Source organism: Osmerus mordax, chromosome 22 (genome assembly GCF_038355195.1).
Source record: "Osmerus mordax isolate fOsmMor3 chromosome 22, fOsmMor3.pri, whole genome shotgun sequence".
Classification (NCBI taxonomy): domain Eukaryota; kingdom Metazoa; phylum Chordata; class Actinopteri; order Osmeriformes; family Osmeridae; genus Osmerus; species Osmerus mordax.
Window position 1 is genome coordinate 6,598,020 of NC_090071.1, and position 19,336 is coordinate 6,617,355.

The 19,336-nt window shown below is 45.4% G+C and overlaps 1 protein-coding gene across 1 annotated transcript; it reads right to left on the bottom strand.

Moving 5' to 3' along the window:
• Positions 1 to 681: 681 nt before the first annotated feature.
• Positions 682 to 15,700, bottom strand: prkx (protein kinase X-linked). Its single transcript, XM_067260429.1, has 8 exons — positions 14,966 to 15,700; positions 11,154 to 11,322; positions 10,525 to 10,788; positions 8,497 to 8,616; positions 5,081 to 5,176; positions 3,807 to 3,864; positions 2,549 to 2,626; positions 682 to 2,442 (listed from the first exon to the last, which is right to left on the bottom strand). The coding sequence occupies exons 1-8, from the start codon at positions 15,138 to 15,140 to the stop codon at positions 2,317 to 2,319; spliced, it is 1,086 nt and encodes a 361-aa protein (XP_067116530.1). The 5' UTR covers positions 15,141 to 15,700; the 3' UTR covers positions 682 to 2,316.
• Positions 15,701 to 19,336: the final 3,636 nt, after the last annotated feature.

The window sequence follows — 19,336 nt, forward strand, 5'->3', positions numbered from 1 at the left end:
CACACACCAAACACACAGACACACGCGTGTACAAGGCTTTCCGTACACACACCAAACACACGCAGCAGACGGCACGGTGGGGTGGATGTGCTATTCCCCGAGGAGGACTGGTGTGTGCTGTACTCTTAAACACAACCCACCACCGCAGCACATTCCCTGCTTTCCTCCGATGCACTGTGGAGGGCAGACAGACTGAGCCTCTAAGGAACTGAGGCAGATCATAAGGGATTCATTAGCTCAACTATTAGGGCTGCGCTGGTCCTCATCTCCAGAGCAGCCCTGGATGTCATCACACAGCAGGATCACAAGCAGGGGCTCCAGACTAAATATGAGTCACTTTCCATTGTAAACATCATGGCGCTCTCTGCAAATAAGGCTGATTCATGTTACCTCCATATGAGCAAATTATACCATTAGATTAATTTGAAAATGTACTTCTTTGGGAGGAAATTAAGGCATGAAATCAATTATCTCACCCGCAGTCTTCTGAAGACATTATTAACCTAAAGATGCAGACTGGGATGAATTTTAAAGTGAGGTTGGCAGATTATTTCTATTGATATAACAGCTAAAAGGTCTTGTCATTTGAGAGCACACAGCTAGCAAGAGGCATACTTCAGCACCAGCATCTTGTTTGCATACAAATATCTATCAATATGGACATAAGGAGAAAATGCGATCGGAAATGTACAGCAGTCAGCTGAAAAGAGGTGTTTATTTCGGGTTGTGTGCCTTTTCTATCTGTACCTCAAAATGTTGAAAGAGTAGCAATACACTTTGACATTTTTGTTGTTGTTGCAAGTTCCAGAGTTAAGTTAATAATCAGTAGGGGGTATGTAAAGGCATTCTTGACCAGTACAAAACTTTATAGGATTATACCAATGCAACCAAAAAAATCCATTAGAAAATATAAAAAGGCCAGGGCAAAGGCAAAGGCTGAGAATTATAAAGTAAATTCCTTGGAGAACCACACAGAACTAAAGTGATAAAAAATAACAAACAATACACACATTGTGCAAAATTACACCAATTGACTGGACAAACAATCGAGAGACTGAATGTTCCACTTTTTCCTTTCCTTCAGAACCTATAAAACACCAAAAACATCAGGCTTGTCAAGGCATTGTAAAGGAGTAGTGTTCTCTGGGAAATACTTCCCCTAAAATGGACTACTATAAAGTTGAAGTTACAAGTATTGTTAGAACAAGGGGGGACAATAGCTATCGTTATAGCATTTGTATCTTGCAATAAGATATGTCCTGTTCAACAGAGACGAAAACTAACAGAGACTTTGGGAGTTTGCTGTTCGGAAGTGACTTCCTAAACACTGGTCTGACTACAGACACCTACTGAGGGTGTACAAAAAAACAGTTTAACATCTGTATTCACAACTTTTATACTACATGGACACGACCTACAATGAGTGACCTACTAATGCATATACAGGTTCCCCTCAGGGCTAGTGGACAATGTGCTATTATGATAACAGGAGGGAAGACAATGAGGAGGCTGCAGGAAAATTGCTGCAGGCTCCTGCTACACTAACTAACTCTACATACACTAACAGTCAAATGTTCAATGCCACAGCTCTACAGTACATACAGTAGATGCAGTGCGTTCATCATAAATAGCTGACAAAAGAGCTGCCAGATTTCACGTCGAAGTAAAAGACGCGTCATGTTCGTCAAACCTTATTGTAAGGCACCTTTTCACAAGTGCTTCTGGCCTGGTCAGACATAGGTAGTTGATAGGTGAGAAGACCGGCCAGTCAACAGTTACAAAGTTTGTCACGCCCAATAACACATCCTGTAGAATCTGGCAAGCTACCTTGCAGGATATAATCCCGTAATGACATCTATGTACATTTTAAATATTGATTAAGTTATCCTTTTTGGATTGCACGCAGCGTTGAGTTGCAAAAGTTCTAAACACAACAGTTTTAACGCAACAGAATTTAGTAACCATAATGCTGTAAAAAGAAAAAAAACCTGATTGTTTATATTTTAAACATAATCTTCGGTAACAGTATCCTTTGGTTGAAAAGGGACCATTTTTTTCGTAACTTTTTTGCATTATCTAAGAAGGCTCAGAGAAACAACAGAAATCCCAACTGAGGTTTCTGTTCAAGAGAAATAAAAACGGGTAATCACAAGGCGACAGTTCTCGCTACATTTGATGCTATCGATATTTCGTGTTCAATGCATCAGGTGTTTGAAGTTCTTTTCAGGTAAGCCTTTTTCTCCAGCATCAGGTTCTGGGACAGCTGCTCCATAGCCCCTCTCTGGTAGATATCTCACACTTCAAGTCCAGTGCAAATTAGAAGTTCTTGAAGATCTCTAAATCCTTCTCAGTCACAGGTGCGTCTTTCTTCCATTCCTCCTCTGGGTAGGCATCAAAGTTGGACGTGTCACCGTCGTGGGTCACCTTGGGAACTATAGGAGGCTGACAGAGAAGAATGGGAGGTGTAAATGTTATTTGTCAAGGGAAAAGAAATCTTGTTTTTACGCTACACTGCTTTAGGACAAAATTCTGTGCTGCAGGGACAAACCTTGAGTTTTCTCAGGGGCACGGCCTCCCAGTCGACAGTCTTGAACCACCTGTGTTTCTTCACATCATCTGCTCCATTCTGAAAGAGAAGAAATCACTTTGTATTTCAGAATAAAACCCACATTCATCTTGTTTTAGTCCTTCTCATCGTGAAATTCCTCTCATTGCACTTGTATTCTTCATCTGTATACAGACAGAAACACGCAGCTAGATAAATCATCTGGATGTTGGAAACTGGGTGTTGCCCCCCCCCCCCCCCCCCCCCCCCACCCCCCCCCCCACCCCCCCAAGACAAAAAAACACAGACTCACAACACATGCATAAGTTAATAACACCATGACAAGGATTATGTCAATTAAATGATGCTGCTTAGTGGAATTTGTCTTATTGGGAAGAAGGGGCTTTTATGCTCTCAGCATGCTGGCAGTGTAATTCAAAACACTAGGATGTCCTGCAGCCTGACGATCAATGGCAGCGGCACAGGCTCCTCATTGGTGAATCATAACATGGCAGATGACAACAAAGCCCACGCCGGATAAACACAGCATTCTTCATCCCTCTAGTCCCATCTGAAGTGGATCACTGGTGAAGCCAAGCCTGTGGGAATCCGGAGGGACTCGCCACACACAGCGGACCCATTTATCACGTTTCCTATCGACTTCTGAAAGTGTTTAGGACTGGGGGGGAGACAGCTAACACTTCATCTGCTTATCGTTCGAATGGCACCCAGAGCAAACACATCATACATGTGAAAAGGAGATTCTGTCACATCGCAGAAACTTGACGTTATGCTGAGAGTCTGTTGCTGCCATGTCCAGACTCCATGCTGCTGTGTGAACGCAAGTTCAGTGTTCTTCACCCAAAGACTGGTAGGTCGTAACCCTTCAACTCTGCATCCTGTCATGGCTAACAAAAAGAACGTTCTTGTAAGCGACAGTTTCTTTTCCCATACCGGCGACGCGACGCACGGCACTAGCACGTGCCATCTGATTTACTTCAGAATTGACTTTACTAACGGTGAACTCACCCTCCTACCCTACTCTATTTCAGGGTCAAGCTCTCTTGACATCAGCTACTCTTGTGCATCCTACTAATTGAAAACAAATGCAAACATTCAGTCCCTCTCTAGGCCGTCTTTGCTATTTAGTCTGTGACGTCAAACGGCCAGAAACCTGCTAAGAGTGGAAAGAAAGCAAAGCAAAACTTCTCAGAGGCCAGGGGGTGTGTGGGGGGGTGATGAGTCAGGCTTATCGACTCACCTTCATATTGCCTAGCCGTCTGGCCTTGTCGATGACGAGGAACTTCTTGATGAGGTCCCTGGAACATAAAACAGAGCACGCACAGACGCAAAGAAAAAAAAGAAAAATATGGTGAGCTTATGGAACTTTATCAAAACCTTAAGTTATTTCCCAAACCTGTCAGCAAGACGAATGCTTCACGTTAGTGCTAGCTAACCCTCGATGGCCTGTAAAGGTGTCATGGGTGAACGCGCGGTGCATCACAACAACGTTCTCTGACGCTTTTTTTAATTGAGGAAGACGTGGAAAAATACTTTCCAAAAGCTGTTAAGGGTGCTAGTGCGGACACACCATAAACTGGGGAGGAGGTGGGTGATTCACAGGGCTTTTAAAATGAAAGACTGTAACTTTTCCGAATGCAACACATCATGACAAGAGCGAAGGCTTTCAACAAAGGTGCCATTCCTCACAGGGGAATGAGCTGTCTGTGGTCTCATAAATACACCGTTCCAATATTGACAATGAACATTTTTCTCAGGTTCACTTCTGTTTCAAAATCCCATCCTTGCTAACAGTCCCCACTTCTGGTGTCTGATATACATGGAAATTGACTTTTCTCCCAGAAGTCGCCGATATCCCAAGACACCGTTTGTGTTTTAGTGTGTAAAGGATATGAATGCATTTGGCTCTATGCTGTAGTCTGGGGCGCAAATTACACATTACACTCTGCACACCCTGCACTACCGCTTGGGACAGTCCTGCTCTTGTTGATAGATGACACGAAAAAAACGGGATATAGGTGCTGGAAATATGTACTGTACGTGTAAACTGAGTGGGCTGACCAAGAGATCGATGACTGAGACGTGTGAGTCTCTATTCAGTGTTAGCAGTGTGTGTGTGTGTGTGTGTGTGTGTGTTCTCCTGGGCCACTGTCAGGCCAGATTGAGTGCACACAAGCCCTCCCTTAAGCCTATAATCTCCCACATTCTCCCCCCCCCCCGCGCTGTCGTAATGGCCAGTGGGATGGCTGGCGAACAAGTACTAATCAGCTGGGTGTGTCATTAGTGACCACACGTCCACCTACCTCCTTCAGCGCCTCCAGGGAGCTAATTGCCCCGGTAGTCGAAAAACAAAACAAAGACTGACACTCAAGTTGGTGGACACACACACACACATGCACACGACAAGACATAGACAAACTCACAACACACACACACGCTGGGTCTGGGTGAGGCCAACGCATGACGGCACTCGACATGACAAAGGGTTCGACGCTTCATTTCCCCTGAGCTTACTTGACGTAGAAATCCAGATGCCGAGGGAACTCCAGCTTCCCCGACAGGATTTTCTGGTAGATGCCAAAGGGATTGTCGTCAAAAAATGGTGGGTAACTGCAACAACAACAAAAAAAACACAAAAAAAAGAGTGAAGGGGAGCATAAAATAATATATCTACGCTCTCAACTTTTTTCCAAATGTTTGGACCAATTGGCAAAGTGACGCTTTTCCAAACCAAATCAACATGTAAGCTGACCCACAGGAATTCGAGGGTGTTACGGTTTAGGATACACAGTTTTGTCTGGGCCTAAACAGCTGGACCTCCCTCTGACGGTCACTTCCTCTCGATGTTCACCCAAACGCATTCCAGTCGCAGGCGCGTGTGTGTGCGCGTGTGTGTGTAAGACGAGGTGGCACAGGGGCCCGTGTCTGCGCTCCACTCTGTTGACTCTCCGGGTTTGGCTGAGTGATTTCCCAGCTCTCCACTCCTCTCCCACTGGCCTGGACAAGCCATTACCCCAGCCGTTACATAATAGACCAGCCTAAATGCATTACCCATGGAGCAGACAGGCGGATAATCGGACCAGTTTGTCACAAGAGCTGCCAGTGCCTAGGCCAGTCAGAAGGGAGTCAGGGTGGGATGGGGGTCTGGGGGCTTGGGTGAGAACTGCCGAATCAGAGAATTTCACGCACGGACCCATGAGCAAAATATGTCACAGCTCCATTGGGGGGGAGCTGGATTGGACTGGGGAAAACTGGGATTGTTTTTTTCCGACGCTGACAGATAAGACGCAGCCTCAGATCCGCCTCACGTCACCAGCATGGCAGCCTGCTTCAGTCCACGGTGTCACCCATCAGAGACAGCTAACAGCAGGAAGAAAGGAACCAGTGCGTCGCCGAGCAGGCTCTGGCCCTGGCGTTTGGTGGAAGCCCCAAACAGACCTTCCCTCTGTGACATGTAATGACTTTAGCATGCCTGGGAGAGGCCTGAGGAGATACAGGAGTCTGTGAATGTGGGGAGCAGATTCTGGCTGGACGTATGGGAGGAGAGGGGGGATTAGAGCACAGCCAAGCATAGTGATGAATCAGCACGGAGCTGTCCAGTTGGAGCCTCCTGTGCCTGGAGGAGGCTAGCCAGGCAGGGAGGGAGGTGGGGGTGAGGGTGGGGCTGGGGAAGAGAGAGGGAGGTGGGGGTGAGGGTGGGGCTGGGGAAGAGAGAGGGAGGTGGGGGTGAGGGTGGGGCTGGGGAAGAGAGAGGGAGGTGGGGGTGAGGGTGGGGTGGGGCTGGGGAAGAGAGAGGGAGGTGGGGGTGAGGGTGGGGTGGGGCTGGGGAAGAGAGAGGGAGGTGGGGGTGAGGGTGGGGTGGGGCTGGGGAAGAGAGAGGGAGGTGGGGGTGAGGGTGGGGCTGGGGAAGAGAGAGGGAGGTGGGGGTGAGGGTGGGGCTGGGGAAGAGAGAGGGAGGTGAGGGTGTAGGGTGGGGTGGGGCTGGGGAAGAGAGAGGGAGGTGGGGGTGAGGGTGGGACTGGGGAAGAGAGAGGGAGGTGGGGGTGAGGGTGGGGCTGGGGAAGAGAGAGGGAGGTGGGGGTGAGGGTGGGGCTGGGGAAGAGAGAGGGAGGTGAGGGTGGGGTGGGGCTGGGCTGGGGAAGAGAGAGGGAGGTGGGGGTGAGGGTGGGGCTGGGGAAGAGAGAGGGAGGTGAGGGTGTAGGGGCCATTCCTGCTTCCTCCAGACCCACAGGTAGACTAAGATGAACGGAGAGAGTACCACTCTTTGTGTTGCGTAACAGGAATGAGAGGATTTATGCAATACCTGAGGTGGGGCCAATATTCCACTGGGGGATAGGGAGGGGTGGGGAGGCAGTTCATAAAAAAAGATTTAATCAACTAGCACAATATGAATAGGCCACACGGCTAACTGTACATTAAGCTAAGGTAATCCCAGTAAGGTTTTCCTACACAGTAGTAGGCTGGGCATGAGTGGCAAAGCACACACACACGCCCAGAGGGTTTCCATGACTTTAATTACGCAGAGCTCTTCCCCTCCAGACAAGATTATCTACAGGAACACCATGCGTGGAGATTACAGGTGACCTTGTCCTCCCCCCCCCCCCCCCTCCCTCTCCCCCCCGCCCCAGGAGTCAGGAACCGGGGGAGGATGTTTTTCCACCCTTCACTTTATGGTGGGGGTTGGTGGGGCTGAGAGGTCCTTAACTTTCTGAAGTCCCCGCTACATTCTTTAAGCGCGGAAGCCCCGGGACCTTTGACAGAAACAGGCCGGAGAAGGAGAGCGTTGTCCTGAAGGGAGCCCTTGTCTTCTGGAGCAGGGAGCCCCTCCCAGGACGGCTCGAGCTAACCGCCGGGGCCCAAAAACATCCCTGTCAGGAGCCCTCACTTCAAAAGGCAGCCTGATGAAGGCTGGAGAAGGTCACATTTTTCCTCCCCATTTGAAGGCCACTAAAACCTTCAACTAGTGCGTTAAGGAGAGCTGAGCGGAGGAGCCGGGGCCCAGGTGCAGGATGGGAAGGCCACTGACGAGCTTCACCACTGGTTTTCCATCCAATCAAATCCAACTTTGTTTGTATAGCCCTGTTTATTTGACAAGCAATGGCCCCGAAAGGTCTTGCCCACAGATCACCAACGACAACCAAACTGCCTCTCAGAGAAAAATCAATGGTCATACGGTTTCAACCCACCGTAACTGAACTAAAAAACAAAATATCCCCTCGCTCCAAATATGCACAACTCACAAATAGCTGACATAGGTTGGAAGATGACTTGTTAAAATGATGTTAAGCCTGGCTTGTGTCTCAACCGGATTCAGCAACATGGTGATGAGGAGGCCATGATGGCTGACATTGCTCATCTAATAATGGTCTGCTTGGGGATGACTGGTGGATACTGAGATTATGGACAGTAATGAATTAAAGACTATTTCCATCCATCTACATTGGGCGACTGGCAGGCCTTAGGGTTCCTTGGTAGAGAACGTACAGTACAAACTATGGTACCAAGTATACCAAGTATTGTACCAAGTAGCTCAGGGCAGCACAGTTTGTGATGATACTGACCTGCCACACCAAACAGCAGACATCAAACCCCCAGGTTGCCTCAGGAGTACTCTGTAACCTTTCTTTAATCACTCAGTCCTCCAGCCTCAAAGCTCACACTGTCTACTCTGGGGATTTTGGCCCATTGAGGATGGAAATCCATTATGTCAACTATAGCTGGTCTACATAGCAACACGCTCCCCCTGCAAACACTACCCACACACTGCAAACAGTACTGGTCTGAGACACTACTTCTTCTCTTGAATCCTAACCATTGTCAACAAACAGTCTCCCATGCTCCCTTCCCAAAACTCTTGCCTCAGTCAGTCCAGTGGAGGATATCGCCCCCTGGTGTGTGGGCCAGGAACACGATGGTAGACAGGGACTCACCCAGCCAGCATTTCAAAGATGAGGATTCCCAGGGCCCACCAGTCGACTGCCCGGCCGTGACCTTTGCTCTGGATGACTTCAGGGGCCAGGTACTCCGGGGTGCCACATAGGGTCCATGTCCTGGGGAAGGGAGGAACAGGAGGAGAGAAAGAGAAAGGAACAAGTGTTTTGAGAGGTGAGTCGGAAAGGGGAGAGTGAATGAAAAAGGTGGGTAACAGATGGAAGCAGAGCGAGAGAGAGCGATAGAGAGAGAGAGATAGAGAGAGAGAGAGAGAGAGAGAGAGAGAGAGGGAAATGAAAACAGAAAAAGACACGATTGTTTACCAAGTAATACATTGTGTCAGGCAAGGCACACAGTTTGACTGTCTTTCTGCACAGTGGCTGCTCACGCGCTCGACGGAGACATGCTCCCGAGCGATGCACACGCCTCAAGAACGCACCGAAACCACTCACAGAGGAGCGCAGAGAGGGAAACAAAGATAAGCCTTCATATAGCCTGTACACTGGTTTCACCTTGTGATACATCCAACATCCCCCCTCCCGCAGCCCCATCCACTACACACACACACACAGACACACACACACAGACACACACTAGGTCAGGGAGTTTCTCTTGGCTGTGGCCACAGTGGTCATTCCAAGCCTGGCCTTCCTCCCCCTGAGGAAGCATCTCTGTGTGCTGTCTCTGGGGTGTCTGCACATTCCATACATGCTGCACTCCCAGAGGTATAGCTCTCGCTCCACAGGGGAAAGACAACCCTGCTTTGGTAAAGTGATCTCCCTCCGCCGGGGAGGGGGGGGGGGGGGGGGGCTTGAAGCAGGATCTCTGGAGTAGCAGCCACGGACTGGACAATAGGAAGGTCTGAAGGCCAAACAGATGGGTCTTTAGTGGTTATTTGACACCACTGGCTGGGTGACATCATGTTCAGGGAAAACCAACAGCTGATGTTTGCTTGTGGCTATAAAAACGACCACAGTACCCAAGATCCTCTGTGTTTCCTCACTGATTTCCAAGTGCTGCCTACTCACTCACAGGGCTCCGTTTCTGTTGTCCGCCTCGGACTATCACCTGGATAATGACCCTTGTGGTCAGTTGCCTAGGAGATGGCCATTTGTATGCAAATGAGTGTCTGTTGAAAGGCAGGGCTCGAGGTCCCTGGGGTGTTTATCTCCAGACTTTGAAAGACGGAGCGGACGTGGGCCAGGACAAAGCCTCGCGCCAGGAAAATGCCAGCCGCATTAGAATCCCAACGTGTCGCGCGCCGCGGCTGTCTGTTTTTGTCCGCGGACGCAGCTCACCTCAGACCAGACCTGAAGACGGACGCTTCCACAGCCAGGGGGCGCTGTGGCAACACCGGCAGCGGGGGACGGTACCTTTTCTCCAGAACGCAAACACAATGGACCGCCGGTGGCTAGCCAGTTGTCTTCCTACTGCATTCAAGGCAGTCCTATTGCCCTCCCTTTAAATAAGTAGGTCACTCGCACATCAGAGAGATATCTACTGCAAATCTATTTTCCTCTCTGGGCTTGGGGAAAATGTAATCTTAGTCCATTATGTTTACATGTCAGGGGGGTCATGTTGTGCTCCGGCTGCTCTCTGAAAAACACTGCAGCATACTGCACTGCAGACGCACAAAAGCGTTTGAAATCAAGTACAGCTTTTCCAATTTCAGCTAAGGTCACCAGAGACTTGCTCCCACAGTCATTCTGATTCAAAACAGCAATCTGATATGTGCATTTGTTTTGCAACACAATCCCAATTTAGGATTTCTTGTAGATAAAGGCTTCCCTGTCGTTTCCCCTTCAGGAAGGAATGTGTAATGAGAATTTCACGGACGCCTAATCCAAACAGTGATCAGATGGAGGGTGCAAAAATCTTCCATATTCTTTCTGTCGAATTGAGAGGAGAAAAGTCTGGGGCTCGCACAACGAATGAATGACAACACTACGGATAACGACCGTCCGAGGGACCTGACCTGTCTCTAAAGTAAACAAATATGACCTCTGCGAGATCCCGGGAGAGCGCACCTGTCCGACAGTTTCTTGGCAAAGCCGAAGTCCGTCAGGCGGATGTGTCCCTCTCCGTCCAGCAGGATGTTCTCCGGCTTCAGGTCCCGGTAGACGATCTCCTTGGAGTGGAGGTATTCAATGGCGCAGACGATCTCGCTGGTGTAGAACATGCCGGCCGCGTTGCTGAAGCGCCCCCGGCTCCGGAGGTAGCTGAACAGCTCGCCGCCAGGCACGTAGTCCATCAGCATGTAGAGGAAACGCTCATCGTGGTGGGTCCAGAACCTTGGAAGCCAACACACACACACACACACATAAACACCAAGTCTACACACACATAAACATGACATTCACACACACAACCTCTCTCTGTCAGATATGAACAAGACGACTGTTCAATAAAAGACAAATATTTGTCGGGAAGCCGCGTTGACATGTTGAGACGGAAAACGAGTGCAAGAGTTTCCTCAGTTTACCTAGGGCATTGAGCCTATTGAAAAACACTGTGGCATGCCAGGCCTGGAAGATACACTGGATATGGGGCTGAAAACGTTATCATTCTGTCAGCTCCATTAGCAGTGAGCTGCAGGTTGTTGCTAGGGTTTGGGGGGGGGGGGGGGGGGGTGTTGGGTAGGTAAGAGGCCACTCACAGCCTGATGAGGAAGGGGTGGTTGACCTCGGTCAGGACCTCCTTCTCGTTGTGGACGTGCTGTTCCTGCTTCAGGCGGATCACGTCGGGGATCTTCATCTGCTTGAGGGCGTAAAACGCCCTGCTCTTCTTGTCCTTCACGAGGAACACTCGACCAAACGTGCCCGTGCCTGCAGGGAGAAGACAGAGGGGCGGCCATTACTGGCATCCTGGGCACCTTCGTTACATGGCCCGCTGATAGGAATCAGACAGGCTAAACACTCGCTGCCATGCATTACGGAGCAGACAGAATGAAAGGCTGAGAGTTCAGTCCATCTCTGTAATGAACAAGGCACAGCTGACTGCCCCAGAAGAGGGTTAAGGATAAATTAAAGGCCAGTCTGATACTATAGTACTGGTCCAGAACATCATTTTATTTTTTTATATTCTGTGTTATATCTGAACACTGGAGGAATCCAGTGGTATTTCGTGTCGTCACATGTTTCGTTTAAGAACTGAGAATGGGGCCTGCTTTAATACTTTGTCGATTCATGTTTTAATTCACAACTGTGTCCAAACCTGCCAGCATCCATCACTTTACTGACCTACCTTGCAAACTAGTTATTACAGTGGACAAAGAAGCAATACAAAGACTATTTGGTTTTTAATGTTATTTTTTAATGAATTACCTAGTAGTATAATGTCTTTAATCAGAAATTAAGATTTATAATCAAAACATAGGACAAGAACATACCACATAGGAAACTGGAGAGAAGCAGAACCAAGAGTTCCTGTATTATCTCGAAAACAGTGACCAAACTTGAAACCTGTATTCAATCTGACTCAGAGCCCTGATGGGGCAACCGTCTAATGAAATTCTGGCTTTTCACGTGTTTGCTCTCCCACCTACAACGGACCTTTGTCTGACAACGCTCTGCGTCTCCATGGAAATCTACTCGCAGCAGTAAACAAAGGTGAAGCCTGTCGCTGTCTCTGTCATTACTCGATGATAGCAACAGCCAGGTATGAGCTGTGCTGTACACCACGAGCGAGGCTTGGACTGGATTTAAGCCAAAAAAAAACCTTCTTCCCATGAAAGGCTACAGTATGTTGAAGCCTATTTCTCAACAAGGTGGAAAATAAATTAGACAGAAATAGACAATAACAAAAATCTCAAATCAAATCAACCAAAATACAGGGAGGTTTTTTATTCAGTTGGTTTATCAGATGACAACCAGTGGTGTGAGACAGAAAAGGCCATTTCATTTAATCCAAACATGTGATCCAGGTTTTCAGTAGCCTAAGTGGGTCACTCCCTGTAAACCTAGATCTGCCGTACAAGAGCGAAGGCTTGGATCCACAAAACCACAAGCACTGTATTTGTAACGCTTCGATTCCAGGCGGTAACAGGCAGATTCCTTTTTGTGGGCTCAGATCACCAAATTGTTCAAATTTGCAGGGAGCTTGAAAGAAAATAGGCTACAACGCTAAATGTTAAATTTTTGATCAAGGCCTAGATTCAGTATGACAGGAGCAGTGCTTGCTACCCTGTGCATTAGCATGCACCCACTACCTGGATGCAGCGACTTTCCCCTGATCCTATCCCCAAATATTTCATGCGTCTGGGCTAAATGTCACAGGAAGATGAATTGCCTAATCATTTCAATGACTATTAAACAACCCCAGTGGGAAGATTAGAGCTTTAACTGATTTGTTGTAGGCAGTATGCCTAAATCCCTCTCATCAGACAAAAGGCTTTGCAAATTGGATTTTTATACTGTGCTTGTAAGCTTTATGCTTTCCACAACAGCATGGAAATGGTATCATCCACAGTGCATACTTAACTTAGGCTACTATTCCACCATCTTTAGACCTCACATCTGGAGCAGTTAGGCTACCTGTGTTTTGATGACTTCTCAACTGACCTCAAATGTACTAAAACAAGTCAGATGATGGGGTTATAGACATAAATAGCTGAAATATGAACTGTCATAACGAAAGGTCCGACTTCTTTGAGTAAACCTTTGCTGATTTCTTCAGCATGTTGTTTTGTAGCTCTCTGGTCGGGGAAACCTTCCCTAGCACACTCACCACAGACTGGACTACACCCATGACATGATGCCAAAAAGGCTCTTTCAGGCACAAGCCCTTACAAGTAAGTGGAAAAGCTTCTTGTTCATTACAAGTTGACTCCCATCCTAATAGCAACTTCACAGTAAATTATTCAGTTAGTAAATTATGATTGGCAGAAGCAAAACAACTCAAAAGGCCAGTTAGTTGACACAGACAGCACAAAAAAAACTTAAGAGGGTTGCTGGAGAGGCACAGAAGGCTGGGGTCTTTTCCAGTGGGTGTATGGTGGTTATACTGCAGTTGTACTTTGTATTTAATTGAGTTAAAGCCATGTAATGTCTGGGTCTTTGCAATATAGATTCTGTACATGTGAAGTCTCAAATCAAATCCATAAATCAACATAACCATGGTAACCAAGACAGAAAGTTAACTTTGTAGCTAGGAAATGTCCTGTAGGTATCTGTTTAATATGTTTAATTAATAAGCTGTCTGTGTGCGGATATAGTGTCTGTGTGCTTACAGTGGTCCTTCTAGACTGATCATTGATTAAGATGCTGACAATCTTAGTTACATTGAAAAAAATTTGCGAGTAGAATATCATGTTTTGCTGTAGGTAGGCTATCATTAACAGCAGTGTGATGTGATAACCAGGCCCTATATTACAGGTGGAATATTTACAAAGTACCTACATTCTGACCACTGATGCAAAGGCAATGTGATCAAAACCACCTATCCTAATAACCATAGTATATTTTACATTATGTAACCATATTGCAAGTGGATTGCTCACAATACTTGCAGTTAAAAAACATGACACCTTGAGAAATACACAAAGTCCTGAAGTGAATTGGTTTAATGGCCCACCATGTCATGTGTGGGCAAAATAATGACATTATATAAATTAGACCAATAGACTACCCTTGGATGTAGATGTTTGAATATTTCACAGGAGAATAGTCACTATAACAAGTGCATTACTGAAATACTTGGATAGATACTATAGACATATACACTAAACATAATGAGAATTAGGCCACAGGCTAAATATGAGATGGATTCTTCAATAACTATTCTGCTAAATGACTAAATAAACTATTCTCCTCGTCTATTGTAAAATCAATCTACCTATATTGGTTCTGCATAATCCTTCATGCCATCCTCTTCCACACCTCTAAACTCAGATTAAAGTGAGTTCACATACACATAGCCTACTCTCTCAATCAATCTGATATCAACTGAAAAGATTAGAATTTACAACCTGAATGAATGAGTGACATAAGGCTATGGATACATTTCTTGAAATCTGTGAGCACTGTAGCTACAGCTGTTCCACATTCCTGGCACATTCCCTAAACAATTGTGTCAGTTTTGGGTGTGGACTGAGAACTCCTAAAAACTATGTTAGTTTGCATGTCCTTATAAGAACCATATAGGAACCTATAGAAACTACGGAACCAACAAACCAACCAACACATATGTCCAAAATGGCAGACCATTGGGTAGTGTGTGACTAGTGTAGATATAACTTAATCCATCTTTCAAAATGTCATGAAGGAAAGCACTAAAAGGCCAGTTATGGGAATGTTCTGTGGGATAGTTTCTTTTCCACCAGTTTCATTTCCAGCAGTCAAAAACGGATTGAGAATCAAATAGTACATTAGATTCCAGAACCTGCTTGTGAACCAGCAACGTTGTGACCTTGACCTAAAACCTGTCTTTGAAGTGAAATGGACTGTTTGTGTAGTGTTGTGGCAAGCTTACCAACTGTGGCTATGGTGTCCAGGTCATCGAGAGTGTATGTCCTGTTGTTCAATGACAGTGATGCTGCTCCTGCTATTAATATGGGACTGCTCGCGCTGGTCCTTGCACTCTCTTTGGAGTTGCTTTCATTATTTAGTCCAACCTTTGCCTTTAAAGATGCCATTTCCATCGGCATTAAATTCACCGTAGCAAACAACTAGCAAGAAAACTATTGAAAATCCACTCTGTTCACCATGAAGGCGACTAATTCATAATGTAGAAGAGGAAGCTATCATCTTCTTTGTTTGGAAAATGACCCAATAACAAGTCGGATCCGTGCAGAATGTGGCATAGCTAGCTAGCACTGCCGCAAGTGCAGAAGTTAGCACGCTAGCTACAGTAGATAGCTTTCCACTTTTGCTGGTTAGCAAACTGATGCTCCATTTATCTGAAACAATGTTGCAACAGCAATCTAGCTATATAAATAGATGATTATAAGACAATACTTCTAGACAATAGACGCTGGCTAGCTGGCTATCAAACGTGCTGAGTTGCAGCTCAGACAGCAGCAGCTCAGATGCCACGTCTAGCTTTTGACTGAGAATGAATGAATAATTGCTCTAGCTTGATAGTTATGTACTTATGCTAGCTGGTTAAATGCTTGTATGAACGACCATGTGTGGATTTAGAACAGGGTCGATAAGATTATCAAGAAATCTTAAATAGGCTATTAATTCTACCTTTTCCCGAGACCGACCGAGCCTCACCCGTCCTCATCAACAAGGAAGAGACGTGCTGCAGTGTGTTGACAAAAAAATCACCAATGAGAATCAACCTATCCTGAAGAGCCGGCCAATGGTAAAAAAAAAAAGGCGGAGCTATATTTGACATAAGGGGCCTGGTAACTTTTGCCCTCGTCCCAGAAAAGCCTCCTAGTATGTCCATTAAATATACCCCCACTACCCTTTATCCCCCTATACTGCTACATAATACTGCCTATGGCACAAACCATGAGAGAAAAGCATCACTGAAAAGATTCAATTAAGCCAGTAGGCAATCAAAAGGTTTTGCTTTGGCTACTGTGTAACCCCATTATGTAGGGACTGTACTTAAAAAAAAATATATATATATATATTTGTATGTCTACTCTATTTTTGTTTAACCTACATTTGTAAAGCATATTGTCTCCCCATCATCACCATGATAGATACATATTTCAAAGTAATGTAAGAAAAGGTACGCTCTGTACATTGTTGCAACTTTGCGATGAGATGACTAGACTCCTAACATCTCCTTGAAGATTGACTGTAGTCATATATTACACTTGTCTTGATGAGGTGATTAGTAACATTTCAAATACTGGGCTCAAGCAGATACCTCATCACAGAGAACAGTGTTCACAACCAATGTTGACATTACCAAAACCCCAAAATATTCCTCACATGGACCGCATCATAATAACTAACAATATAACCGCAAACACACCTGTATAAACACAGCTGAATTACTAATAAGCTTAACAAAATCTCCTTCCTAGTCTGCTGGGAATTCCTGCACAGCAGAAGCAGTGGTGAGCAATAGAAACCCTTCTCATTATCACTACAATATGAACACAAAACATTTGTAAAACAAAAGGCATCTTTGAAAGTCCAGCATTCCCACTTGTGTGAGGCAAAGGTAGTGTATTACTGTACAGTAGATGGGGACAGGAAGAGCCTTCTTAATTGGAAAAGGAAACCCAAGACAAGCAAACCATCTTAGAACCTATTCTCAAAATACCTACCACAGAGCAGCTGTGTCTGGTCATCAAATTACGTCACTAGGGCCTCACTAATGCATAGTGAGACACCCAAAGGGGCACCAATGGGATCGAATGACTGAGTGCTCAAGTTGATGAGTAGAGTAGCACACTGATGGAGCAAGACTGAAATAAAAGAGTCATTTATGTCTTGGAACTGGGAAAGTGTGACGCCGTTGGTTTAAAATCGAGATTGAGAAAATGGTCTGAGCATGTCCCGGTTGTTGTTGGGAGGTCTGCACATTTGTGGATTGGTTAGAGCCTGTTTGAGATGACAACTTTTGATACGGACTGAAAATCTGAACAGCCAAGAAAATGATATGGAAATAACGTTTTTTTCACTCACAGTTAGACCAATGTGCTAAATGGTATCATAGGAAAGTATGCAAGTAAATATGTGAGTATTTGGATATACTCAAATGTGATCCTATTTCTGTACAAAACATTTATTCAAGCATTCAAATGTAAAATGAGTCATTCACAATCACACTGTGTGTCGTACCTTTTTGCTTGTCAGGAAATTGTCTCCTGTGCTGCATGGACAGAATATAAGCAATGCTTCCATTTTTACCTGAAGTGTGAAATCCATTGGGTTAGTCTTAGAGGTTAACATTCGCACTCAGGTCTCCATGCTGTGAAGCTATTTGGCAGTGCACCACAGTACTAGTGATGCATGTCTAAGACCATCAGTTAAATCTAAGTGGAAACAGACATAAAGAACTGATCAAATGCATTAAATTGTATTATGTTCTATCATTACATTCAACATTATAAATCCAGACATCCTGTAGTATTTACTCAAAGACATTTTTTCAATGGGAGAAGTAAATAAGTCATCTGGCAAAGTGAGTCTGGTTGTAAGGTGTTGCAACCTAGCCTTGGCTGTTTTGTCGGTTGTGTTTTTTGGAATATCTGGGTGCTCCTTGGGTAGCTGGTTATATAACACTTTGACACAAAAACCATCAGGACCGTTGAACACTGTCAACTGAGGCTGTCATTACATTTACTGCCTACTCATGAATCATAGAGGCCTTAATTTGAAGACATTTACCATGTCTCTTAAGGGGTTCCTGCTCTTTCAGTGGCACTAGTCTGTGACACACATCAACCCCCTTACCCCGTAGCCATAGGTATCACTGTGCACACTGGTGCCACGAAACAGCAGAAATCCCCATTGTCATAGAATAAACGCACATCATTTTGATGGATAAGGTGTATTTTAGAGACAGAATACACATTTCAATTATTTTGGGGGGTGGGGTGGGTATAATGGTCTTCTATAATTCCTGAGTGGAAGGGGAGTGCGTAAGAGCCTGAAACGAGACAGTGTGAACAATATTTTCTGTACAAGGCATATCAATGTGGTTGCACTTATGTGCTAGCAAATATGGTGTAGATTGCTGGCCATCTCCCATAGTAATAGGTCAGAGGAGTTATATTTGCTGTGATTCATAATGTCCCGATGTGACTACATTCCTATAAGAATGTTTTAAGTACAACAATCCCTCTTTCTCAGATCGCTTTCCTCAGATCCAAGTCCCTCATAGTCAACTGACTATGTCATTTGCCTCCTCAAACTTTGTGTGTTAGGGCTGGGTGTCTGGAATTTCATTGCTGGCCATATGTTTTGTTGGTGCTGTTGCCCCCTTGTTTTTACAGAAATCACGTACAAAGTTGATCTTATTAATCGAATTCTGTATGTATCAACTTATTGAAAAATATATTCCCACACATATTCATCAATGGATTTAAACTGCACATGATGACTCAAAATACATCCAATTCACTGAGTACATGAGTCTATTGTGAACATTATCATGCATCATTCTCCCTAATTTTCACATAAGCTTGAATAGGTCACTGAGCAAGGTAGTGAGGATAAATATTTGGTCTAAAGCTCCATGCTTACCCAAACAATATCTGGTGACTTCACTGTTGAAAGAATTAGACTCACATCTTGTTCAGAAGTGCTAAACCTTTTTAAGACAGAGACACATACATACATGGGCTGTGACAGCATCACTGCTCTCAAGAACTGAAATTGCAGCTTGGTACACAGTGGTACCACTGGCTCTCTTGCACTTACACCTCCACATGCACACACTGCGTGGCAACATTGCCATCAGACAAAGAGAGAGAGAGAGAGAGAGAGACAGAGCGAGAGAGAAAGAGAGAGAGAGAGAGAGAGAGAGAGAGAGAGAGTTGACATGGTGAAGGACACAGCTGAGATGAATGGATGTTGATGTAAATGTGTCACTTTGCAGCACCTAACATGTCTATTTTACCCTTTGCTCAAGACACACTCAGGCAAATACAAACATACGCACACACACACCAAACACACACAGACAAAGCTATCTCTGCATCTTGGGAAATTATTTCCAGAACAAACCTAAATTATACCTTGATGATTCAGACACGTATACACTCACATAGACCAGAATGAGTTTTAAGGAGAAAAAAAAATCAACAAACAGCATTGAAATGCTTTGTTGGTTCCATGGACAGCCATGTTCTTCAGTGCACCCCCTGAGCAGACAACCTCTTGAGACTGGCATTACAGATAAGAGTACAGAGTATTTGATGGGAAAATA